Source organism: Neurospora crassa, linkage group II, assembly GCF_000182925.2.
Source record: "Neurospora crassa OR74A linkage group II, whole genome shotgun sequence".
Classification (NCBI taxonomy): Eukaryota; Fungi; Ascomycota; class Sordariomycetes; order Sordariales; family Sordariaceae; genus Neurospora; species Neurospora crassa.
The window spans coordinates 995,235-1,020,247 of NC_026502.1; the positions used below are offsets into that span (position 1 = coordinate 995,235).

General features: G+C 48.0%; 5 protein-coding genes across 5 annotated transcripts; 2 read left to right on the plus strand and 3 right to left on the minus strand.

Annotated features, from left to right (window-relative positions):
- Nucleotides 1-342: 342 nt before the first annotated feature.
- NCU03355 (calpain-5) lies at nucleotides 343-3,898 on the minus strand (the record flags this gene model as incomplete). The annotated part of the gene is made up of 5 exons (XM_951371.3): nucleotides 1,843-3,898; nucleotides 1,531-1,759; nucleotides 1,232-1,467; nucleotides 778-1,162; nucleotides 343-690 (listed from the first exon to the last, which is right to left on the minus strand). The coding sequence occupies exons 1-5, from the start codon at nucleotides 3,153-3,155 to the stop codon at nucleotides 343-345; spliced, it is 2,511 nt and encodes an 836-aa protein (XP_956464.3). The 5' UTR covers nucleotides 3,156-3,898.
- A 1,093-nt stretch (nucleotides 3,899-4,991) lies between these two features.
- On the minus strand, nucleotides 4,992-8,305 carry NCU03354 (hypothetical protein). Its single transcript, XM_951370.2, has 3 exons — nucleotides 6,608-8,305; nucleotides 5,581-6,541; nucleotides 4,992-5,356 (listed from the first exon to the last, which is right to left on the minus strand). Exons 1-3 carry the CDS (start codon nucleotides 7,834-7,836, stop codon nucleotides 5,321-5,323), a joined length of 2,226 nt encoding a protein of 741 aa, XP_956463.2. The 5' UTR covers nucleotides 7,837-8,305; the 3' UTR covers nucleotides 4,992-5,320.
- A 732-nt stretch (nucleotides 8,306-9,037) lies between these two features.
- aod-2 (alternative oxidase-2) lies at nucleotides 9,038-12,262 on the plus strand. Its single transcript, XM_951368.3, has 7 exons — nucleotides 9,038-9,752; nucleotides 9,836-9,858; nucleotides 10,043-10,060; nucleotides 10,128-10,443; nucleotides 10,519-11,318; nucleotides 11,387-11,583; nucleotides 11,667-12,262. Exons 1-7 carry the CDS (start codon nucleotides 9,596-9,598, stop codon nucleotides 11,707-11,709), a joined length of 1,554 nt encoding a protein of 517 aa, XP_956461.3. The 5' UTR covers nucleotides 9,038-9,595; the 3' UTR covers nucleotides 11,710-12,262.
- A 254-nt stretch (nucleotides 12,263-12,516) lies between these two features.
- NCU03351 (hypothetical protein) lies at nucleotides 12,517-15,849 on the plus strand (the record flags this gene model as incomplete). Its single annotated transcript, XM_951367.3, has 9 exons — nucleotides 12,517-12,592; nucleotides 12,667-13,026; nucleotides 13,098-13,249; nucleotides 13,312-14,034; nucleotides 14,091-14,218; nucleotides 14,275-14,690; nucleotides 14,742-15,299; nucleotides 15,370-15,545; nucleotides 15,625-15,849. The coding sequence occupies 9 exons, from the start codon at nucleotides 12,517-12,519 to the stop codon at nucleotides 15,847-15,849; spliced, it is 2,814 nt and encodes a 937-aa protein (XP_956460.3).
- Nucleotides 15,850-15,930: 81 nt separating this feature from the next.
- xdh-1 (xanthine dehydrogenase-1) lies at nucleotides 15,931-20,588 on the minus strand. Its single transcript, XM_951366.3, has 2 exons — nucleotides 20,160-20,588; nucleotides 15,931-20,081 (listed from the first exon to the last, which is right to left on the minus strand). Exons 1-2 carry the CDS (start codon nucleotides 20,354-20,356, stop codon nucleotides 16,151-16,153), a joined length of 4,128 nt encoding a protein of 1,375 aa, XP_956459.2. The 5' UTR covers nucleotides 20,357-20,588; the 3' UTR covers nucleotides 15,931-16,150.
- Between the last annotated feature and the right edge of the window lie 4,425 nt (nucleotides 20,589-25,013).

A 25,013-nucleotide genomic window follows, 5' to 3' on the forward strand; every position in this document is an offset into this window, starting at 1 on the left:
GTACATGAAAAGGGAAGAAGAAATATGAGAATGATGAAGACTGGGGGTTATCCCGAGGCCATCGCCATATCCAAGGGCTTCGAACGCACTGCTGGAGGCATCGAAACACTGAAAATCTTTGGGCCTAAAGCAGGACACAGGTATGACAGTTGTCATCACATGCCGAGTCCGTCTATGGGAGCCCAGTAAAGCTTTCCAGTCATTCACATTCGAACCAAGTAACCCCGGGAGAAGAGATCATTTTCTGCCTTACATCATGACTACAGCCTAGGTAGGTATTTTGTATCCTTCAGAGTCTCCAACCTGTTCTCATAAAGTTCACCTGGCTCACAATCCACGCCCTCAAATGGTAGCCCCAACAGCGTGCTGATCCATAACAAGACTAGCGCCCTCCTCCGCAGTGTTCGGGGTCGCCAGCGTTACCGTGACATCGGCATCCTGAGCATACACCCTCAGCCCAACGACGCAGACGGCGTTCCAGGGAATCTTGCCCTCCTCATATTCGATCTTGGGCTCCTCCTCTTCTTCTTCCTCATCTTCAGACAGGTCTTCCTCAACCTCTTCAGTGGCAGCCGCCGTCGGCTTCGACTCCCCAACTACCTCTATCTTTTCTTTTTCCTCCTGTTTCTTCTCTTCCCCTGTGACCTTCTCCTCGATCTTCTTCTCTTCTGCAGCAGCAGTATCTTCCTTCTGTTCACCGTCCTTCTTTTCAGTATTCTTTCCTTCACCAGCCGCAGCGTCTCCGGCGCTCTTGGATGAGGATGAAGGAGCACTTACCCTCTTGGGTTGTTCCTCCTTCTTCTTCTCATCATCTTTGGCCTTCTCCTCCACAGCATCCTCAAACTTCTCCTCTTCCTCCTTCTTGTCCTCGGCCGTCTCCTTCTTCTCCTCCTTTTTATCAGACTCTGTACCGGTACCGGAAGTGTCCACAGTAGACCCTTCAGGCATGTTGATGGTGATCTGCACCTGCTTCTGCTTCCTCTTTTCTCTGCGCTCCTTTTCACGCTTAGCCTTGGCCTTGGTCTTCTTCTTCTCCTCTTTCTTCTTCTTTTCTTCCTTTCTCTGGGTGATGATCTCGTCCTCATCGGGGACGCCGCCCTTGGCGTGGGCGAGATCATACTGCATGCCGATTTGACGGAGTTTGGCAGGGTTTTCCTCGGCCCTGGTATCAGTCGTTGTTAGTCTACATGTAATTTTCAAAGCGTAAGTTAGGCTTTTGAGTTAAGCATACCATCGGGTGACAACATCCTCAACCATACGCTGGCTGGTATCCCGTTCGACCGTAATCTTCGGCAAGACTTCGTAGCGCCCGGGCTCGAGATCGAGTTCGCAGCTGACCGATCGGGAACTCCAGTTAAGGGTAGGACGCACGCGGCAGAGCTGCTCCTTTCCGTCCTTATCCTGTAGAACGAAGTGGAGAATGAACATGTATTGTCCTTCCAGACCTTGGAAATAACGCTCATCGAGCTATGCAGAACTCAGCTGTTAGCGAAAAGAATAGCCGGGAGCATGAGGGAAAGAGTCACGAACCTGGCTCAGCACAATCACCACCGTTCCTCCCTTCTTGATTTCGATGACAAACTTCTTGTTCAGGTACCCGGCAATCCAGCCAACTGTGACAGTGGTCCACTGCTGAACGACCGTCCATTTGTCGTCGAAGAGACGGGTGCGATAGAGGTACAAAAAGTTATCCAACATGTCTTGATACGACATCCAGAACTCGCCGTCGTCACCGAACTTGTGGTCGAGTTTCTTGAGCCTATAGAGCACGGTTCCTTGTCAATTTCTGCCATGTAATAGCATTGTGTGTGATTATGTCGGTGAGAGATGGAGGTGGCATACCAATAGGGCGTCCATTCCTTAGATCCGTCCGACCAAGGCCCATCCCACTCGCCCTGTCCCGCCGACGTCCGCTCACCCCATGGGTTTCGAATCTTGACCAATCTGACCTTTTTACCATCCTCGTCAACCTCCTCTGTGGCTTTCAGAATGGAATACGCATGGCCGTTGGCCATGCTGCCTCTCGTAGAGGCATAGCCGTGGGCACTGCACGAGAAGACAAAGTCGCCATTTGAATTCACCAACTCCTTCCACAGCTTGTCCTTCCGCAGCACTCTGTTCGACTGCAGCATGGAAGACACACCGCCCGTCATGTCTTCGACGCCCTCGCCAGGCCAACCGCCGGAAATGGCTTCGTAGTCCCCGTGAACCTTGGCATATGCCTTCTCCAAAAGGGGCAGCCACGTCTCGTTCGGATCCGAGCATTGGGAAAAGTAAAGGGCCCCAGACCCCGTTTGTTTGTCTTTCCGGTGCTTACGTCCCTTCTTCCCCGTCGGGTCGTACTCGTCGTAGTAGTGCCTGTAGTCCTCTTCCGTCAGGTAGAGGTTGTCGTCCACCACAGTGCTAATCCACTCGCCGTCCTTGAAGAAGACAAAGCCGTAAACGCCGATTTCCTCGTCACGGGCAACGCAGACTTTTTCCATGAGATCCTTGCGGTGAGCAATGGTGGCCACAGCAGCCAGCCACCAGCAGTCCCCGTCACAGCCCTGCTTGATATCGGATGAGGAGTAACCGTCCTTAGTCCACTGGGGCGATTCAAAGATCCAGTCGAGGCGATGGACGGAGCCCGGGGTGAAAGTTTCACGCCAGCCAGCCTTAACACCCTCACGTCGGCCTTTTGATCCTTCGGGCGCCGGCGCTTCGGGAGCGTCATCGGCACTGCGAGGAGCTCCGCGAGACTTGATGCCCTTCTTGGCGCCTTTGCCGGCTCCTAGGTCGTACAGCTCTTGGAGCTCGCCGAAGAACTCATTCAAGTCAGCGTCATGGGTGAGTCCGTGGAGACAGTTCCGGACTTCAAAGTCACCCTCAATGTCGAAATCCGGATCAGTGAACTTCTCGTTGGTGCGCTCGCATTCCTTGACAATGCGCTTCACCTTCTCCTTGCATTCCTTGACGGCGGCCTGGTAGCTATCCGTGGCATTGCGGGAGGAGCTGACACCTTGTGGCTGGGAGGGTGGCAGGAGAGTCTCATAGAGGCTGCGTGGAAAGATCCGAGTAACTTTTCCGGGTTTCTTGACGAAGAACTGGTCCCAGAATTCGGTGACGAGTTCTTGGGGGGTCTTGTTGAAGTCTTTCTTCTTGGCAGGAGTGGCCATGGTGGTATAGCGGCGTTTGTAAGAAGGATGACCACTAAGCAAATAGTAGGTAGAGTAAAATGACCAAGGCCTTGGGTATCAAGTGGCTGAAGCCGTGATAGCAAGTAGTTAACCCTGAGCCAAAGACAAGTATAAGAAGCCTGGAGTTGGAAAGAACAACGCTCCCACATGGGCAGCCCTTGTAACTTATACATCATAGTCCGAAGCCTATCAGCAGGCCAAGGAAGAGGCTATCAGCTATAGGATGGCAAGGTATCACCATCTCATCTGCTGGGGTTTGGCTGACAGCCTTAGAGAAGGATGCTATGATCCGCACACCATACACGTCAGCAGAACTAGGCAAGGTGTATTGACAATCAGTGCTCACAAAGGACACTAGGTAGGTTGTGATCAATCAAGTTGCCCGTTGGGTTACCGGCCAAGGTGGCTATCTGACAATCGATTCGTCCTCCATTTGATTGATATACTGGAGGTGTTGCAGCGAGGCTTTACATGGTGCCATTTCGTCTCCTCGTGCGGCTCTCATATGGGTATAAGCCAATGGAAGCAGGCTAATCAAAAGAATGTTCATCCTAGCAAACCTGGAAGTTATGAAGATGGCACCAGTTCACGGAGTGGTGACCGAGACAACAGGAGAGACAAAGAAGATTTTCATAGATTGGAAGCTCAACGTTGAGACAATGCAGGCTCAACAGTTGAGGTTAATCAAGTGCTGGGCTGAAGGATGAGGGATCAGATGTCTTGTGGTCTGGCGGCACAAGCTTCCAGGAAAACGAGGAGGGGTTGTGGAAGGGCTGAAGAAAAAGGATTACACTACATACTGCGTACATATTGTGGAGGTAGCTGTATCCTTGTAGGGCAACTAGCTTCATGCAGCTGCTGTCCAATCGTTTGAACATGTTCACGTTCTCGTTGCCGACCCCGGTATCAACCCCCAGGGACAGGGGCTGAGAGGGGCTAGAATCGTGCTGTTGCAGCCCATCTCTGTTTCGATCCGCACCCGGCGAGAGGCAGTCTCTACAACAGGTCATCGCCCGTGCTATACGATCCCTTATGTCGACTTTTAAGTTATATATTTGGGGAGGATCCAGCCAACGTAAATGTGGAATCAGTAGGATATTTCGAGATTATCATTTCGAGTTTGCCAAGCGTCAAAATCATGTCATCACGAGGCTGGCTCCCACTTAGACCGTCTCACCTACATCATGCAGTCAGCAGTGGTGGTTGGGGCTAGTTGCTCACCATCATCAGTAGCGTAGTATACGACTTAGGCACTCAACGGTGGGCAATATGATTTGGCAACGTTTGCATCAGGCAACCTTTGTTCAGCTCGTCTCAGCCTTTGGCCTTATGAAATTGATAGTATCGATTTGTTCTCGTAGGAGCGAGCGGTTACCTGCTTTTCTTCAGCAGGCAGCCGGAAAATGTGCACAGGTTGGCGTGGCTCCGGGAAACCTTCACCTTTGGGTTGACAGGGGTAGGCAGTGGCACTTTAGCAGCATTTCGAAGCTGACGCTACCGTGACAACGGTGAATAGCCATGGCTCGACAATTAAAATGGCTGAGTAAAGCTGCTGCTTGCTTCATGAGCTATCATCAGGCTGTAAGCGTATGAATGAGAGAGGGGCATCCTTCTTTGTCATTAGTGCAATGTTTCACCCTTGTTGACGCCGAAGCCTGGAGGAGAAAGAAAAAAAAAAAAAAAAAAAAAAAAAAAAAAAAGGGGGTCGTCTTCTGGTTATCGAGAAAACAGTGATGTCGTTTTAGACCTTTCCAAAGGTTGAGATATCATGGTTCCCTGTCGCTGTCAGGGTGGCCCCAAAAGCAGGCTCCGGCGCGAAGAACAAAAAACTTTAGATGATGAATATCTTCTGCCAATCATCCATCGCCTCTTCAGGATCCGTCTCGTACATTGGGAGCACCAACGACTTGGCTGCCAATTTGATCTCCATCGAGGCTATGCACGTCGCTCTTTGGTACTCTGTTGCTACATCAATGTTGACCTTTAACACGGACGCCGCTGTGCTCGAGTTCTCTGCGTGCGCAGTATCCATATACACCAGAGCCTGTTCAAGGTAGCCGGCAGCCTTTATGGCGTGGATATATCGCATGTTGTACCAGTATAAACTGACGCCCGCGAAGTCGTACCATCTTGGACAGTATCTGTCACCTTCCTCTTGCTGTCGAGCTGGCAGCTTCTGTCTGTATGAGAGACGATCCTTAGCAAGTGAATCAAGTTCTTCGGAAATGCTTGCGTCTGGGGCATTTCCCGCCTCCGTTGCCTTGCGCGTGAGACTCAATAGACGCATAGCCTCGCCCAGTGTCTGTAGTTGCCGCCGTTGTTGTCGGAGCTTCTCTTTCATTTCTTCACGAGATGACATTGAAGCAGTCATCAGTTGACCAATGATCTCGGACCAGAAACTTGCCTGTCTTGCAAATGCCTCTTCTAGGTCGCTCAGTACTATGGTTTCGGACCAGAAATTTGACTGTCCTGCACATGCCTCGTCTGAGTCGCTCAATGCACCACGACGAGCTGTCAGGGCAAATGCATCCTTTCCGAATCGGTGTAGAACATTGTCCCAAATCATGTTGACCCGCTGTCTGAGATCTTTGAAAAAGGCTACTTGCCACGCAGAATATTCCGTATGGGCTGCGGAGCACATTTCGGCTAGCTTCAGATGAAGAGCTTGAGTGTTTTCCATCCGCAACCCTTCGAAAAAACCGGTAGAAGCATGTAAAACAGTCCACTGTGATATTTGTGCAAGATCATCAGGATAGTCCGTCCTCAAATCCGAACCTTCTAGTGTGATCAAGGAGCCGGGGCTAACATAGCACAAGCCGACGAATGTAAACAAGTCTTTCCTAGGAAGCCCATAGCGAGTCTTCTTTCGCACCGGGCGAAGGGCTACCGGTACGTCAAACCCGCGGAGAAAATAGATGCAGTCATCAAATTCCGAGTTGTGTGGTGCGGTGACGCTGAAGAAATCCCCCCAAAAGACAGCATGTGTGGAAAAGTCATGTCGTTTGAACTTTTTCGTCAGGCTTGTTAGCCTAATTCCATGGACGCACAGCGTACCAGTAGGCCCATGAACTGTCGCCTTTGGAAGGGTGAGCTCATCAGATATGACATCATCAGTCTTGTTCCGAACCCATCCATCTTCACCCCAACGACGCAGCTGCCATGGGTATTGGATGCATTCATCGGGCGCTGGGACAGATTGCAGCTCGACATGTTCCATTCGTAGCATGATTCCCCAGTCGCGCGAGAGGAGGCGCCAGTCAGGTACCCAAGATGGCAGGTTCCTCGACTTTGCGTATCCGCTGGCGTAACGGAGGATGTCGACTTCTCCATGTTTGGTCAAGGCAAATGCGGCTAAACCAGTATATCTGCAGCTCAAGTCAGCATCTATAGGATTCTTGATGATCAAGTGCTCTTGTCAAGCAGCCACTTACACTTGTTCAACTGAGAGAGAGTAGTCCCCGACTAAACCATCAGCTGCAGCCCCTGTGACGACCCCAAGAAGGGCGAATATTTTGTCCCGCGGATCAGACGCCTGTGAAGACCAGGAGTCCATCACCAACCTCACCAAGTAACCGGGCAACCTGTATTTGCGTGTCTCGAAGTCTTTGATCCAGGGAAGGAATGTCCTTGAAGCATATCCCTCAGCCTGGGCATCGATGATGGGCCACGGTTGCCACGATGATCCGTCGGTGACCCAGGCTTTTCGAGCAGCGGCAATCTCCTGGATTATCCAGCTTCGGAAGAAGTAGTGGCACTTTAGTCGGCTGTCCATCTTGTCCCAATTTTTTTCCCATTGGTTGCGAGTTATAGTTCGTTGTTGTCGTTCGATTTTGTAAGTCCATCCTATATCTACGTCCCATTTCTCATTGCCAATATAGATGACTACCTGGGTTGCGGTCGCATATATTATGGGCATCAGCTGAATCTGGTGGGTGCGCTCGGTGTCGTTTTCCTGGTTGATACAAATTGCATCGACCCATATGCGTCGGTCGGCATCAGGAAGACGGAGGGCGCGTAGAGCCGCCTCACAATTGATGGTGATGGGAAGTATGCTCCATTCGCGTCCCAGGTAAAGCTTCCTCGTCCTGCTCGAGTTTCCTGATGCAGTGCCCCAGGTGTAAGATAGCGCCTCATATTCAGGGAAGTATTTGAGTTGGCAAACTTCCAAGCGGCCATGCAACGGATCAGACTTGTTGCCCTTGCTGAGACACAAGATTCGAATACTGTCGGACGCGACTAGATTGTCTTCTCGTGGATTTAGTGACGACGGGTTTATGGCCCCTTGTCTTGGCCCTTGGCCTGAAGACAATGGTTCGCAAGAAGAAACTCCATCTTTTGCTTTCATGCTTGAGGGCCGCTCGCTGGATGGCCTGCTCGTCTTGTCGTCCCATGGTTCGGTACCGAGAATCTCTGCAAGCTGTGATGAGATATCGCAACCATTGGAGTCGTAGCAATGAGTCTCGTAGTCAACAGAAGCTGGCCAGTGCAGTGATAGAGCCTTTGTCTCGTCATGATAAAGCACTGATGGGTTTGACGGGACCTGACTGGCTGACAGGTCGTCCAAAGGCGCCAACGAATCGCAACTCATGCAGAAGGGTATGCCTCCGTCAACCAGATAGACATCTGGTCGACCACACGTTTCTCGATGCCAGGAGATCATATTTGGCTGACAATTGAGTTTATTGCCCCCAAAGCTGGGATGAGTTGTGGAGTACACGATGGACACGACAGGAAGTTGAGGATCTCGAATCTGGGAAGTGAATGTCAGGATGTCAAACTGAGTGATAATGATGGGGTTTCAGCCCCCTTATGACCAGGCGATAGGCCATTAGTCGGGACGAAGATAGCCATCTCGTAGTAGAAGTCTCAGAGGTAGGTTCACTTGGTTGCGGTCAACAGACTTCCCCGCTCTAGACCTATTGCATCAATTAGGCTCACGATTCCTTACTGCCTGCTGTGAAACAAAACGGCCCTTATTGGCTGCTCTGGCTAGTTAGACACAGCCTGGTAAAGATCGCCCGCCTGTTGGATCTCTGCAGGGAAATCGGAGCAAGACTCATGCGCTTCAGTTCTCTTGGAAGATCAAGAACTTGAACCCATCTGCATTTTGAGTCAACAGAGTGCTGCGCATGACTTCATGTCGTTATATGTGCTCCTGCAACGTTGGAGTTGTTATTCAGGCATATAGATCAAATAGGTAAACCCAACACGAATATGATGGTCGGCAGAAGAGTCACATGTAAAGACTGAACATGGAGTAGGTACGTATGTGCACTAAAATGCCGACAAATCGTGGACAAGTTAGCATGGGATATTATGTAAGTCATAGCATTGGCCTCGGTTTTGATTGGAGGCTCCCGAAAGGGAAAGAGGACGCATGATCACAAGGGCACTGAACTTTTTGTTCTTGGTTGTTTTTGGTTCCCTTTTGAGTTCCAGATTGATTTGGTCCTCACTCTTCATTTACCACAGTGACCACAAGGATACCTTTGAGTGATGGCTTGGTGATATTATCGGTACATGTAAAACACCGGTCTATAGTTCAGCATTCAACATCGACATCTCGAAATTCATCAGCTGGCGAATCCAGGCTTCAGGACCCCACTTGCTGTTTTCGACTTGAAGGTGTGCAAGGAAAGTTACAGCGGGTTACACACTGTGGCCAGCCCTGCAGCAAGGCACCTGTGGGTGTCCATCCCCTCCTGTCCAGCGGTCCTGGCGAATGAGGGCGGGCGGACAAGAGGAACCCCTGCCGTTCTTGGTGTCCCGGTCTGGCCGTCTGTTGCATCCTTCAGGTTCCATTACATGGGAGACGCCGCATGCAATTGAGCTTGCGCGACAGTGGAGGCCAATGAGGCTCCCTCGGTGCCGGCAAACAAAAAGTATCGATTACGGAACTTTGACAAGAGAGCCATTTTCCCGAGACGAACCGCCAGAATCCTGCCGTACTGCTGCCGCCAGTCGACGACCATTGCCGTCTTGAATCAATGTTCATCGCAGTCGCATGACCGAGCCCGTAACCACTTGCGAACGACGCAGTCACGGACCATAACCACAAAGGAACGCGACCGCTACCTACCTATACACTTGAGACTTGGACGAAAGGTGACGAGCCGAGGCAACCGTAACGAAACGAGCTTACCAACCGACCGGGGAACCCGAGCAGAACACCAAGGAAAGAACAATACCGGAGGAAACATCCGCCAAACGTCAACAACGCCCGAGGTTGTTAAAAGAGAAGATTCATATTTAAGGGAAAGAGGTGTAAGAACAACCACAACAAAGGCTGGCTCGGAATCAACGTTAAACTGCCACCATCCCCCTGCGAGGAGCCGCCGGCCTGGCTTTAGATGAGCAGTGAACTCAACGGCCGTTGCGTAACCACCAGATCCAATGGGAGCCTCTACACTCGATAAGCAATGACGGGAACAGAAGCCACGGAAAAGCCCAACGGCAAAGAGGCGGGAACCAAGGACATCACCAAGTCCGGAAGCGACACCAAGCCCAAGGATCACCATCCCACGCCCGCTGACGATGTGCAAAAGGCGCCCAAGAAGCGCCGCAAGGTCAATCATGGTACTTTTTCCGCTGTCTTCCTGCCTACATCACTTGACCGCTCTTCTCCAGCTTGCTAACTTTGTCTGGTGCGCCTGTTGTAGCCTGCCTTTACTGCCGCCGATCTGTAAGTCGACCAGAATGCACCGCCGACACCCCATCTCCTGCCGTGCTAGTTACCCAGGCTTCGTACATGGGCTACCGTAACTGCCATAGTACGGAGTCCTGCAGAAGACCCCGCTCGGTCTCGATATACACACAGACTTTACTAGTTATCCTGGTGGCTGACCATGTTGTTTTGGCTGCCTTAGCACATGACGTGTGATCTTGTATGTATTCCTCCCCCCTTCGCCAAGGTGGAGCTCTAGCTAACGAATTTTTCGTTACCATTCATAGGAGAGACCTTGTACAAGATGCATCAAGCGAAACATCGGCCATCTCTGCCACGATGAGCCTCGCGATACCGAGTCGCGCAAGGCCAAGAGCGTGCTTGGGACTTCGACCCTACATGACTCCGAGTCCCAGCCGGACATTGGGCGCAACGCTACAGACAAGGCCATGAGACCACCCGGTTTTGATAGCGGTATGGGCAATGGATCTGTCCAGGTAGCAGGTGCTGCAGCGGTAGGCCGGGGCGCTCCTCTCCAGCTCGTGCAACCAGGTTCTGTTGCTGGTATACAAGCCAGCGCCCTTGGCGGTAGCATGAATCAATGTGAGTGTTGGCGCTGGATCCTCCTTTTGCCTTTCTCCACTATGGTCAGTCAGTTGCTGAAATTGCCCAACATAGTTGCCGGACTTCCGGATTCTTGGTTAACCACTCAAAACCACTATCACGACATGCACAACTTCCATCCAAACTACATGGTGGCACCAGAGGTTACGAATGAATTCAATCTATTGAACGAATTCTTGTCGGCAGGCTTGCTCGAGGAGTCGGCCTTCATGTCTGATGATCATGGCCTAATATTGGGGGCCAACCAGTCTGCGGTGTCGGGATTGCCAAATGCCAATAACAACGGCAACAATGCTAGCAGTAACAACAAGGGAAACAGTAGCAGCACCAGCGGCATGCTCCCCCCAAGTGCCACACAGGGGACCTCGATGCTACCACCAAGTAGCGACCAAACAACGGCGATAGGGAAGCCCGCGAGTACAAACTTGGATAATGCCCGGGATGCATACTATCTTCAAGCGGCAGATCCGTCCGGAAACGACACACCGGAGGAACGCATGCAGCGCTTGCTACGAGCCAAGTACGAAGCCGGACTATTAAAGCCGTTCAACTACATCCTTGGCTATAAGAGGCTATCGGATTACCTGGATGGACACGTGTCGCCGACGTCAAAACAAAAGATTCTAAAGCAGATCGACCGATTTCGACCCAAGTTCCGCGAGAAGATACAATTGTTGACTGATATGGACCTGCTGATGGTGGAAATGTGGTTCGAGAGGACGCTGTTGGAGTACGACCGAGTTTTTGCCAGTATGGCCGTTCCAGCCTGCTGCTGGAGACGAACCGGACAGATTTTCAGGGGAAACAAAGAGATGGCGGAGCTCATAGGCGTGCCAGTAGAGAGTTTACGAGGGGTAAGAGACACAGCACCAATGCGCCGACGTGGAATATTAGCTATGATGCTGACTTTGGTTTTGCTTAGGGTCAAATCGCCCTGCATGAGATCCTGACGGAAGAGTCGAACGTGAGATACTGGGAAGAATTCGGCACAATAGCATTCGACCCGGCTCACGATACCCTGATCACAGCGTGTTCACTCAAGAACCCCAACGATGACAAGGGGACCAAAGTTGTGAACTGTTGCTTTTCTTTCAGGATCCGTAGGGACGATCACAAGATGTAAGTGTCTTTTGTTTTTCACGGATCCCCTGTGTTTGTTACAGGCAAAGTGGTATGGTGGTGAGGCTAACAGGTACATGTAGTCCGAGCTTGATTGTTGGCAACTTCCTCCCACACGACCCATGACAGTGTTTAGTATACACTCTGCCACAACATATATTTCCCAAATCAGTGCTCCTGTGATCCGCAATGCGGATGAACAATGCGACACTTGTTTCCCATGAGCAGCAATTGCTAGCTTTGGTCGGATAAGAAGCGCGGTGAACAGTACATGGGTTTGCGACAATCCATCAGAACTACCTAATTAGCGTTACTGGTATGGCCATGCTCGATACGGGACTTGATGCTTATCGTTAGTGGGCAGGATATGCATTTCGCGCAAACTAGTAATAAATGGCGGTAGGAGTAGGGCAGCGTAAAGGCAAAAAGAAGGTCGTGCCTTCCGCGGAAAGACAGAAGGGGGGCTGGCGCTTCTTCGATGATGCCTAATTTCGATGGGCACACCTGGGCAACGAAAACTTGATCAATTTTACTGCAGCGTACCTCACTTGACATTGCAAACCTTAATCATTGCATTGCAACTTGGAGCTACATGGTCTCACTTCCGAGCAACAAAAGGAAAAAAAAGAATATTAGAAGTTAGCCCCTGACGATAATTCAAACCAGGAGCCATGTCTCAGCGGTGTGTTCGTTAAAGAATTTCACCTGTGATTCCGTTGACCTTGTGTTCCTCCAGCGTGCTTTCCCTCTCTGCTTTACTCCTGTATCCTGCTTCGAGCGGTCGTCCTTTCTCTTTCTGTTACATCAGATTTGGCATGCGATCGCCTCATCCGCCGGCTTGTCAGATGAAGACGACTCGAAGATAACCAGTCGCAGACTGAATGCAATGTTGGTGACACATCTTGTCGAAGCTTCTCGCTCCCATACTGCAATATGTCCATCCGAACAGGAAATAAAGATGTGTCTCAATCAGGCAATAAGACGGACAAGCGCATTGAAACAGCGTTAGGTGCGCTTTCATCTTGGGTTTTCTTCCTCGATTTCTACAGTTCGCCAAGCTGACATTAGCTCTTCTTCTCTCAGACTTTGTTCGCGATCTATGCAAAATCTTGTCGGGTGACCCAAGCGATGCACCGGCAACAGACCAGCTGGTTGATGAAATCAACCAACATGTCAAGAAACTTCGCAACCACACCCACAAGCACGGTGCCGGGGTCTCTGGCGACCCCGAGATAGACCAGCAGGGTACCCGTCTATGGAATATTTGCACTCGACTGCGCCGGGACTGCGAACCGACAAACAAGAGACTGAAGAGGCTTTATCTCCACGGGCGAGTCCTTGCTTTCCATTTACTTGTGGTTGCAAACCCAATCAAAACGAGCAAGGCACAAGATCTGATCTATGTGGTCAAACTGGCGCTCAAGACGGCGCGAGACTGTGTCGGTATGAACAATCACTCATTCACTTGATATGTGCCAAATTCCATGTGACTGATAGAGAGCGTTAACGTCTAGCAAGCTCCGAATTTGAACTGGCCACAGGGGTACTACAAAAGGCCGCCGACTACAAAAGCGATCTTCAGGATCTTGCATCAGGGCTTCTCAAGGAGGAAGTGGACGAATGCAACTGTCTGGAAGTGGAATACTTGATTATGAGAACGGCTCTAGTGAGTTCTGGCAAGAATTTTGATACTGTTTTACACCTCAGTCAGCTAACTTGGAGTGTCAGTCATGGGCAGATAATCATGTTGATGTTGCCGAACACATGTACACAAAGGCAGAGCGCCTTCGCCAGTACCTAACCCCCGACTACGCCGAAAAGCTGGCCGATGTCCTTTACGAAATCGGAAAGTCGCTCGCCTCCCGCAATGACTTCCCTCTCGCAAAAAAATGGTTGCAACGAGCAAACGAAATTATCAACTCGCCGAATCTCGAGCATCTGTCGCGCGAAGGACTCGAGCTCCGGCTGGCTATCTTGCAAGCACTCGTGAGCGCCCTGCTAGCCACAGGCGCTTCCGCAGATTTAGACAAGGCCACGAAGCTTGTCGAATACATCGAGTCAGAGATGGGCAATAGGCCAGTAGTGTCCCTCCTCAAACTCGAGGTGCTTCGGAAGACGCCCGCGGAGATATTTGACGATGACGCATACGCTGATGTCTTGCGACGACTGCTCAAAGACGTCAACTCCTCTGACGCTGGGTTCAAGTTGATCATACACCATATAAGAAAACTACATGACAAAAGTCCTGGCGCTGCCTGCGCGGTACTAGACGATTTCACTCTCTCGCTACGCGGAGTTGACGAAAATGTGTGGATGGAGAAGGCGGTTATCACGCGGATGTGGATGATAACAAGCCAGAGAGACACAAACGAGACTATCGACACTGTAAGAGGTGTTCTCTCAAACTTGACGAGGCCGTTGAGCGCAGAAGCTGCTGTTGCGGCGCAAGCGGTATATATACATGTCATATCTCCGTTCTAGGTAATTACTGACCGACAGTGAATTAGTTGATATGGAAGAAACTAGAGTCCAATTACAGCCAAAGACAATACGACATAGCCGAGAACTGGTGTCGTTTGTCACTCCATCACATCTTTCAGAATTGCGGACCCGGTAATGTGGCAAAGCTGGAAAGGTAGCCAGTCATGTCTCCTTTATTGCCTTGGTTAACAATAGTCTGACTTTGAGTAGGAAGTTGCTCCTTTGTGCGCTCGCAAGGAATGAGATGGGAGCAGCTATATCAGTCGTTCAAAATCTGTCCAAGCAGAGTTGGCGAGAACCTATGACTGCATATCTGGCATTCAAAGTAGCTATTCGATGCGAGGACCGCAACCTGGCGGAACAATGCATTCATATCATAGGCCAGGCGCCAGAACACGTCGACTTTCTGGGGGCTTGTATTGCGGAATCTCACAAAAAGGGAGACATCTTCTGTGCCATCGCCGCACTGAAGAAACTTCAGGAGAATTACGAGTACAAAGATCCCAGCCCGATCCACCTACCAGCGCTTTTCAGATGCTTGATACGGCTCCTAAACATATTAGCCGAGAAGCCAGATGAGCGGCAAGGCGATTTCATCAGCGACCTTTGCCGTCAGTTTGACATTGGTAAGCCCCGGTTTACCCAAATTACCTTTGCCTTGTTGCTAACAGCATCAGTCGTGTATGCCCTTGAGCGGCAGTCAAACGACCCCCAGACTCCAAAACTCTTCACCATTGACGAACTCGAATGGTTTAGCAGAAACGCCTATAACCTCGCCCTAAAACATACCACAAGCTGGGACCTCCGCTGCGTGGTGCGTCTACTAACGGCTTGTGTCAACATCATCAACCACTTCCCCTCCGACATGCGATCTCAAGTCGAAGTCACCCTCAAGGCTCTCTTCTCTCGCTTCATCATAGCTTCGGCCCTTGTTTCCTTTGCCAGAACCCAGGACAATGTCAAGGAGCAACTCGAAGATTACCAACTGATGCGAAAACATGTCTCGGCTTTTGACCGCCTGGTGCCTGAATACCTGTCACGCTTGGATGAGCAGTCGCGAGAGGACATGGTGCGGAAACATGCGACATTGCTGACCTTCGACTTTGAAGCGGCAGTTGCGCTGGGTCAGTGGGATGATTTAGGAGGGATTGTGCAGAGGGCAGTGCCGTGTCGAAATGCTGTGGCATTTCAAACTATGGCGGACAGTCTTTTGAGGGCACAGGTTCCCGGGCAAGGTACGATGTGATCTTTATCATGCTTATCTTGTATTCGGTTTGGGGGTTACTGACACATTGTTTCGCAAAGTGCTCTACTCAACTATGCGAAAGCTCGTCAACGAAATCTGGGATCTGGAAAGCTTCGACGCTGTCAAGCTAGCCAAGTACACAAGGTGTCTGTTCCAGGCGACACTTACGCTGGATGATACGCTGGCTATGAAGCTGCTTCAGGAGGCATGTCGTAAGGCGAGGGAGTTGCATGAGGTTAGTTACATCTTGACTCATTTCAACCACTCTGACGTTGAATCACACCTTGTTGCTAAAACATGAACAACATCACTAGAGCGATGCCCGTTGGCCGGAAGAAGAGCTAGAGTGGATGGCAGCCACAGCTTTCAACCATGCCATTGACTTGTATGGAGCCTACGAGCGAGATCGAGCAAAGGAGTGGGGATCTACTGCCATCAATCTGGCACATTACTGTCCTGATAAAAGCTTTGAGAGGATGTTGCAAGATAAGTTCATGAGATTGAATTTTGAGGATGACGAGAGGAATAGGGGGAGATGATCGCGGATTCAGTCGAACAGGGAATAGTTGACCACTATCGGCATTGTCGTTGTTGGAGTACAACATTCGAGAACATCAAGACTGTCACACCATGTACTTGAAATTTTGTTTGTATGGTATGCTTGGCATCAATCATTGACTCGCGTAAGAATCTGCAACAAGCTACCTTGCAATGTCACAGAACCCGGTCCTGTTTCCCTCATCCTTCGTGAAGTACGTATAAATGTTCCCGTCAATAAGACCTAAATTTCACAGAACCAACCCCAGTAAATAATCCGCAGTAAGCAAACAGAACAATAGCTCAGATGGCAATAAAGAAGCTCTTCTCTCCCTCCTTCGGCAACACCCTCGCCCTCTCAACAATAGGATCAACACATGCCAACCTGATCCTCTCCGGCGTCGCCGGGCTCTCCAGCCTCAACAACCCATCATCCTCCCCACCCTCGGCCCCAACCTTGGCCTTGACACCATACTGCGCTCTCGCCGCTTTGAGCGCATCACGAATGGCAAAGAACACGGCGCTGCCCATGAACAGCGGCGGCTCGCCGACACCTCTACTCCTCTGAATCGTCCTCAGCTCCTTCCACTCCACGTCCTTGAGCAAGCTAACATTCCACTTTTGCGGGATATCGCGGAAGCCAGGGATCTTGTATGTGCCCGGGCCGCGGGTGAACAAGTTACCCGCCATCGGTCCGTTGCGCATCCACAACGACTCTTCCATGGTAAACAATCCCAAACCTTGCACAAAAGCGCCCTGGATCTGCCCGTAGTCAATGGCAGGGTTGATACTCTGCCCGACATCCATCTTGATGTCGGCGCGCAAGCACGTCCAGGTACCCGTAAGCGTGTCGATTTCGACTTCGGCGGCCGTGACACCCTGCGTGAAGTAGAAGAACATCTTGCCCTTGTTCTCGCCCCAGGTGTAGCCGATCTCGGGCGTCTTGTAGAAGCCCTGGGCGGACAGATTGACGCGGTCAAAGTAGGCGGCGTGGGCAAGGTCCTTCATGGTGGCGTCGGGGCCGAGCTTCTCGCGGTAAGGGGCGAGACGCTCGTTAAGTTGTTGGCAGGCGTTGTAGATAGCGTAACCGTTGAGATCGGAGGAGGCGGAAGCGGCAGTGGCTGAGGCGTTGGCGACGGTGTTGGTGGCGGTTTCCGAGATGAAGACGTTCTCGAGGGGGACGTTGAGAGCTTGAGCGGCGATCTGCGTCATCTTGGTGTGTAGGCCTTGACCCATCTCGGTACCGCCGTGAGCGACGAGCACGGAGCCGTCGTGGTAAATGTGAACGAGGGCACCGGCTTGGTTGAACCACAAGGCAGTGAAGGAGATACCGAACTTGGTGGGGATGATGGCAAGACCGCGTTTGCGCCACTTGTGCTCGACGTTGTACTTGGCGATGGCCTCGCGACGGGACTCGTACTCGGCCTCCTTCATAACCTGTCCCCACATCAGAGGAACGTGCCAATCTTGAATCTCTTGATTGAAGTGGGTGCGCTCGCCAGGCTTGTAGAAATTGATCTCACGGAATCTCTCAACAGGCATGCCGAGACGATCGGCAACTTCATTCATATACGACTCGGCAATGAACATGCCCTGAGGGCCGCCAAAACCACGGAAGGCGGTGTTGGACATGGTGTTGGTCTTGCAAATGCGGCCGGTGACATGCATGTTGGGAATGCTATAGCAGTTATCCGAGTGTGTCATGGCACGCTCGCAGACGGCGGCACTCAGGTCCCAACACCAACCACCATTGTTGAAGATGTCGACTTCAAGGGCCTGGATCTTGCCATCCTTGTTGACACCCATCTTCCACCGGCCCAAGAAGGGGTGACGCTGTCCGGAGATGACCATGTCTTCTTCACGAGTCAGCATGCAGCGGACTGGGCGGCCAGTCTTCTGCGCGGCAAGGGCAATGATACTGCTAAGCTGCACCGATCTTGTCTCCTTTCCACCAAAACCACCTCCCAACCGCTTGACCTTGACCACAATCTTGTTGGCCGCAACATCCAAGACACGGGCAGCATATGCTTGAGCTTCGTTGGGATTCTGGGTACTGGAGATGATCTCCATCTCGCCGTCTTCGTGCTTGGGGATCGCCAACGTGGCGTTGGTCTCCAAGTAAAAGTGCTCCTGACCGCCCATCCTGGCAACACCAGAGAAGACATAGTCGGAGTTCTTGAAGCCTTCTTGCGTATCACCCTTCTTGATCTCCCTGAAGAAGTCAAAGAAGCTCTCCTTCTCGATAGCCTCCTCCATGGTGTAAATGGCAGGCAACTCCTCATATTCCACCTTGACAGCTCTGGCACCCTCGGCAGCACGGGCAGCCGATGTAGCAACAATAAGACCAATAGGCTGACCAGCCGTGTAGACCGTGTCTTCGGCGAAGAAGACTTCTTGGTAGTGGGGGGCACCCCAGTGATTGGCTGCGGCATTAGGCATGTCATTCTTGTCGATGTAGTCAACAACTCCTGGAATATCCAACGCAGCTGAAGCGTGAACGGACAAGAGTTTGGCATGCGCCTTGGTAGAGAGGACCAGGCAACCGTACAGTTCGTTCTTGAGTGGTGGAATGTCGTCGGTATATTGAGCCTCTCCCGTTACCTGCTTGAGCGCCGCAAGATGAGGATTTGACTTTCCAACAGTCTCCTGCATGTAAGCAGCAGCCGCCTCTCTATCTTCCTGACCAGTAGAGATTTCCCTCTCCAGCTCGGGTACAACCTCTTCATCGGCGCTACTACCTAGAATGAGCATAAACTCGTGGTAGAATCGGTAAAAGAGACCAATGGCCAGCGACTTTCTGTAAGTGGCCATGCCTCCCGGTACGCTGAATGAAAGGTTGAAGTCCTGCTCCAACGCATTCATGACACCTTCCAATGTCTCTTGTTCGGCGAACTTCTTGCCCAGAAGATACGAATTTGCCGTCTTGGCACCGACGGTTGTAGGTGCCATACCGCCGTAGACAAGGCTGCATTGGTCGACAATGCCGTCCTCGTTCAGGCGAACTCTGAAGGCAGAAGTAACGATAGCAATATCGTCATCCTTCCTCTTGGCCTGCTTATAAGCCCTGAAGAGCTCGTTTTTCTCCCGAGTTAGCGGGACACGAATAGCAGCCAGAATAGCGTCCTGCGGAAGTGCCGTACGGCGATAACCCGTAAAGAACTGGGACATGGGGATCTCGGTCTCAACAATTCCATTTTCGCCGAGAGACTTGGCCACCAGGACAGCATCAGCAGCCAGCAGTACTGGGTTCAAGTCGGAGATGGGTGAGGCAGTCACCAAGTTCCCTGCTGGTGTACCGACATTTCTGATCTGCCTGCCAGCAAAGTACTTGAGCTGCTTGTACATGGCATTGAAGATCTGCCCCCTCTTCTCTCCATAGTGCTTGATGGCTTCCTGGCAGACATTCTCCAGATCGGTAAGAGTGATGTTGCCGCCCACCTCGAGATGATTTTCCTTCAAGAAATACTGTCGTAGTTCGGGAATATCGCCAACAAAGACAGAAATGGGATATTGAAGAGCCTTGAACTTGATCTCGATTTGTGTTTCCGTGCTGCCACCAATGATCTTGGCATTGGGGTACACTTTCTTGATCTCAAGCAGCTGCTCCAGCTTGGTGGGACGGAACCATCGTTTCCGCTTGTTTCCAAACGAAAGTGGCCTAAACTCCTGCTTCTTGAGTGCTGGAGGGAAGATGAGCTCGGTCTCTGGGTTGTACTCGATGAATCCTGGAGGAGTGAAGCGCTTGATGGGCTGGTCGTCTCCGTTCTGATTTGCTCCTCCGCAGCCACCACCACCACCACCTCCCTCCATACAGCATCCACTGCCGCCATTCGCCTTGCTGTTACCGCAAGCTGAAGGCGCCTTCTTGATGAAAGTGTGAGCAGCGTCCAGAATAGGGCGGTATCCGGTACACCTGCAGAGGTTTCCATCAAACGCCTCCTCAATGTCGTGTTCTGAGGGGTTGTCATTGTTACGCAGAAGAGCGTACAAGCTCATGACAATGCCGGGCGTACAGAACCCGCACTGGGAGCCATTACCCTTTGCCACCCGTTCCTGGGCGGGATGTGGCTTCTTGACGTTGCCGATACCCTCGACAGTGATGACATGCTTGCCGTCGACAGATACTAATGGTGCCAGACAGGCGTTTACACTGGCATGGTAAATTTTGTTTGTTGTTGGGTTGAACTGGGAGACGACAACAGTGCATGCTCCACACCCACCCTCTCCACAGCCGCTGTCAGGGGGGGGGGGAATGTCAGTTGGCTACCTAACGGCCTTTAATTATCCACATAAACCTGAGTGACAAACATACAGTTTTGTGCCCGTCAAACCGATACCACGAAGGTATTCCAACAAAGTGATTTCCGGGTCGATGTCATCCAAGACCACCCGGGTGCCGTTGAGGTAGAATCGGAGAGTGTCGTCGAATGTCGTCGTTAGGGATCCGGGCAGTGATCCCAAGTTTAGAGGGGTGGCGCCCGACTCCACGGGGACAGCGCTTGGAGCCATGGTCTGGATGAAAGAAGCTGGGGACACACAACAACAAGGACGGAGAGCAAGACAAGTGGTCCCTTTTGGTGTTGATCCGGGAAATATAAAACAAGAAAATTAAAAGCAGAATGCAGAATGCAAATCTTCACAAGTGGGAGGGTCCGGAAGAAGAAACGTAAGCCCAACGAGGTTGGATCGGGGGAAATCAGTTGGCCAGATGTTGCTTGTTAGTGAAACACTTGTCTATCAGTGCGTTCCATTTATTATAGATAACCAAGTGTCAAACATGATGGGAGTGCCGAGGGAAACCACAGGTAGGTGGCAACCCACTCGAGGACAGAATACTTAGTGCCCGTTGTTATCCTTTGGGGGGGGAGCCTTGAGGTCGGTGTGCCCCGATCAGGTACACGACACTATTAGACTAGGTAGGTATGTACAAGCCTCACAAAAAGCGGCAGAGAGCGGCTCCACGGTGGACGTGGGAGAGAGATAGAGGTAGGTATCACCTAGGACGGAGCAAATCAGAATTCTAGGAAAGGATCAAAGCTTATCAAAGGGAAGGCGACATAAGGGACATGGAAGGCCGTCAATAAAGTCGAAGTGGGGTAATAAAACTGCGTCGGACGAACACCTTCCCCCACAGTCTCAGAATCGCGGAAGTTGCCATCCAGGAATGCACTATTCTTCGTCCTCGGCCGGTTCCGCCACCGTCGGTCCCCTCTGTTTTCACTCCAAGATCGCTGTGTGCCGTCTTCAGTTCTCCGCAGCTTTCCATTGGGCTTTCGGAGCACTCCCAGGTCCACTTGCCTTTGACCCTAACCCTTTGGCTTCCTTACGTAGAGTTCCCACACTCAATCGCCTGTGCAATCTTGGCAAGAGGTGTGTGTGCGTACACACACACACACCGCATTTAACAAATCTAGCCATTTGACATCGCTTTATACAACTCAACTCAATCGTTTAATATTGAAATCTAGTTAAAACTAGTACAAAAAGTCGATATTTTAATACTCTACGTCGTACAATTGTCTATTTTAATATTTACATTATCTTTTAAACCGTTATCAATATAGTATACTACCCTAATACCCGCCAGAAGGTATTAATAACAATAATACTAATAAATAACGAATATCCTAACAATATCGCTAAAATTACTAATATAAATATAAGGAGTATATAAAAATATAAACGTACTCTATCGAATACTAGCAAAGTATTTTTACTATTGTAAGCTTCCTAAAATACTAGAAAGCTTCCTATATAAGCATTTAAAGTACAGCGTATACTATATTGCTCCCTATACTTTATTAACTATAATTAACATCGTAAAGGAAATTATAAACTTCCTTATATTAAAACCCAATTTATACTTCAACGAGATTTGTACCTTTCTAGCCAACGAATATAACGTATATATTTCAACCGAGACTGTACGGTAGTACCTTCAATAAGAGAAGTAGAAGAAGAAGCAACTTTATATAAAAGTATTATAATAATCCCCTATACTAGTAACCGAGTAAATATTAAAAATCTCTTTATTTACTATAGAAATATTTGTATTCTATAACAAATCTAGTACAAACCGAAGGAACGGCGCTTATTATACTAACTAGGCACCCTACAGCGCCATTACAACAATATTAAGCAAATTCGTATACAGTATACAATATTACCTCCTCCCAACTATTATAATAAATAGGCTATTCAATATACTAGTATTTAGAAATACAATAGACTCAACCGGGGTTTAAAATTAAATAATAAAATACCTACTCCCTAAAATAAATTTATTTCCTAATTGCAATAGTATTTTAGTAATAAATAATACTAACTAGCACCCCTGTACCGAATTCTAGTACGCGTATAATTAGAAGGGGGTTCTATTATAGTATTTACCGCTATACTCTCCCGAATTCAACCCTATCGAAATATACTTTAGCAACTTCAAATAGCAATTCAAAAGGGTATATTATAATAAGGGTAATAATAAAATATTAAACGACGACTTTATTACATTTCTTAAATAATTAACATAGGATATAGGTTATAGAGTATAATAAATCTGTAGCTATTTCAAGAACGCAAAACTAGTAATAAATCGACTTAATAATATTAATAAAGAGTATAACGAACTATATACTAACAAGCTAATCGAATATAGAGAGACAGGTACTATATTTAGACGGCAGTAGAGAGTATAGAAGGGAGAGATAAATTTATATATATTAAATTAAATTATATACTAAAAATGCTAGAAATACTAGAAATACTAAAAGTACCAGAAGTACCAAAAATCGTATTTATCTATATAATAATACCAAAATACTAGAAACCCCCCTCTTTCGCTATAAATCGACTCGTAATATTATTATTACTTACTAGGACCGTTAGTAATAGTACTACCTACTATAGAAGTAAGAACTCTAACAACGCTGTACTCAAATACAATATTAAATCGCGGGTCTAAAGTATATACTAATTAATTAAATTATAATAATAGGGGTTAAAGGGTATATTTACTATAATTTAATTATATTACTAATACCGCGTACTTAATCTTAAGGAAATCTTTAATACTATCCCTAAATACCGTATAAAAATCGTAATTAAACCTTAGCTTCGTAAACTACTCTACCGGCTACTTTTTAAACGCAAATATATCGGACGGCGCCTCCTTATTCTAAAACTCATTCCTCAAAGCAATTAAAACTCTATATACTAATACTATTTTAATTAATAATCTAATATAATAACGCTTATAGAATGCTTTAAAGAATTCGGTAATAATCTCTTTAATTAACCGACTAAGTAAAACGGAGGGTAGTAATAATAAATAAAAACCGAAAATCGAAGGTACGGACGGACGTAGTATAAATAATTCTCTAGCCTCTATTAAAGAGTCTCTAATCTCCTTACCCTCATCCTCCTTGCCCGTTACTAATAGTAGTATAATTAATAGTAGTACTAATAGCTAAATAAATACTATAATCGCTATAAAAATAGGAGGAGGGTTAGTGTTAATATACCTAATAATAAAAGTCTCGTAGTTAGTTGGATACTTATAGAATATAGTAGTAAAATACTCTAACAATATATACGAATCGATAATTACCGCTTTACCCAGTAGGGAAAGAACGCTCGCTATATTGTAATTATAACTACTAGTAATTACCGAATTGGCGATAAAACCGCTAATAATATAAAGTAACTAAATTTAGGGATATTAAAAGTAGAGAGGGAAGTACTAATATAGTAGCGGGTATAGTAAATATAGGGGAAGAAGGTATAATTAATATAAACTTTTAAAATCGTCCCTCCTTAGCATAATTTATAATAAACTATTTATAATCTCTATATTAGCACTACTATTACTACTATTAATATTATTAATAATATTAATATTAATTAGTAAATTATTACCTCCTCCCCTATATTTACTATTACTATCGCTAATATTAAAGGCGGCTACTACCTTATTACCTAATATATTTCATACTAATTCAAATAATAAATTAATTACTATAGCCTTCCCTAGCGATATAGCGTATACCTACTTACCTATATCTTTAATATTAAAATTATAATAAATTATATTCCTATTTATAATGTAGTACATTTAATATTCAATAGCCTTATTATAATTCTTATACTTATAGCCAAAACCGTACGCCTATACTTATACCAACTCCTAATATATAATACCGTATAGCTTCACCCCTGTATACTCCTCTTACTACTGGTCCTCCTCTAAATTCTTTTTAACTTCTACTAATATAATATTTATTGTAACGTACTTAAACTTCTCAATACCGGCTAAAGTCCGTAACCTTCGTAATAATAGTATATCGATTACTTATAGAATTAAAATAACGAAAAGATTAACCAAATTATAAAAGGGGGTAGGAGTAGAAGGTATACTACTATAGAAGGATAGGGTAGTAGGGATTTTACTAATAAGCGGGTTAATTAACCGAAATTTAAATAATATAGTAAAATAATAATATTAGCTAATATAGTAGAAGTACAACTTTATAACGGTCTTATACTCAATATTATTATACCTATTATAAAAATCCTTCCTAGGAACAATCTTATTATATATAATAACCCGGGCGCGGCAATTATTATAAGTAGCGGCGATATATATAACGTTATATAAAAAAACTAACTACTTTATCCCTACAGCTATATTATCGCTAATAATATTTTCCACATAACCTTACTATATATATAGGATCTCGCTAAATAATATCGTCCTAAACCGCTACTTATAAAGCTCGCCGTTGTTTTACTCAACCTCAACCTCTTTAAATAAACTATATTCTTCAATAACAGGTAATTTAGTATAACTAGTAATAATATATAAACCAACTATATTAAACTAAACCCGTATCGAATTAGGGTATTTAGGACGTAGCGGCGGTAATACTATAATAACCGGCTTACGGGCGGCGTAGGGCTAGGCTAGTAACGCCGAAATAATTAATTTAGTCAGGGAAGCTACCTCGCCGTTATCGTCGCTTAATAAATAAAATAAAATATTGAAAGCCCGCTTCTTAAGGGTAAAGCAAACGGAGAGTTATTACTCGACCTCGTCATCGTCGCTAAAATCCTCTTCGTTACTAGAAATCTCAATAGGTATTGTAGGCTTAAGGGGGGACAACGGCAACTC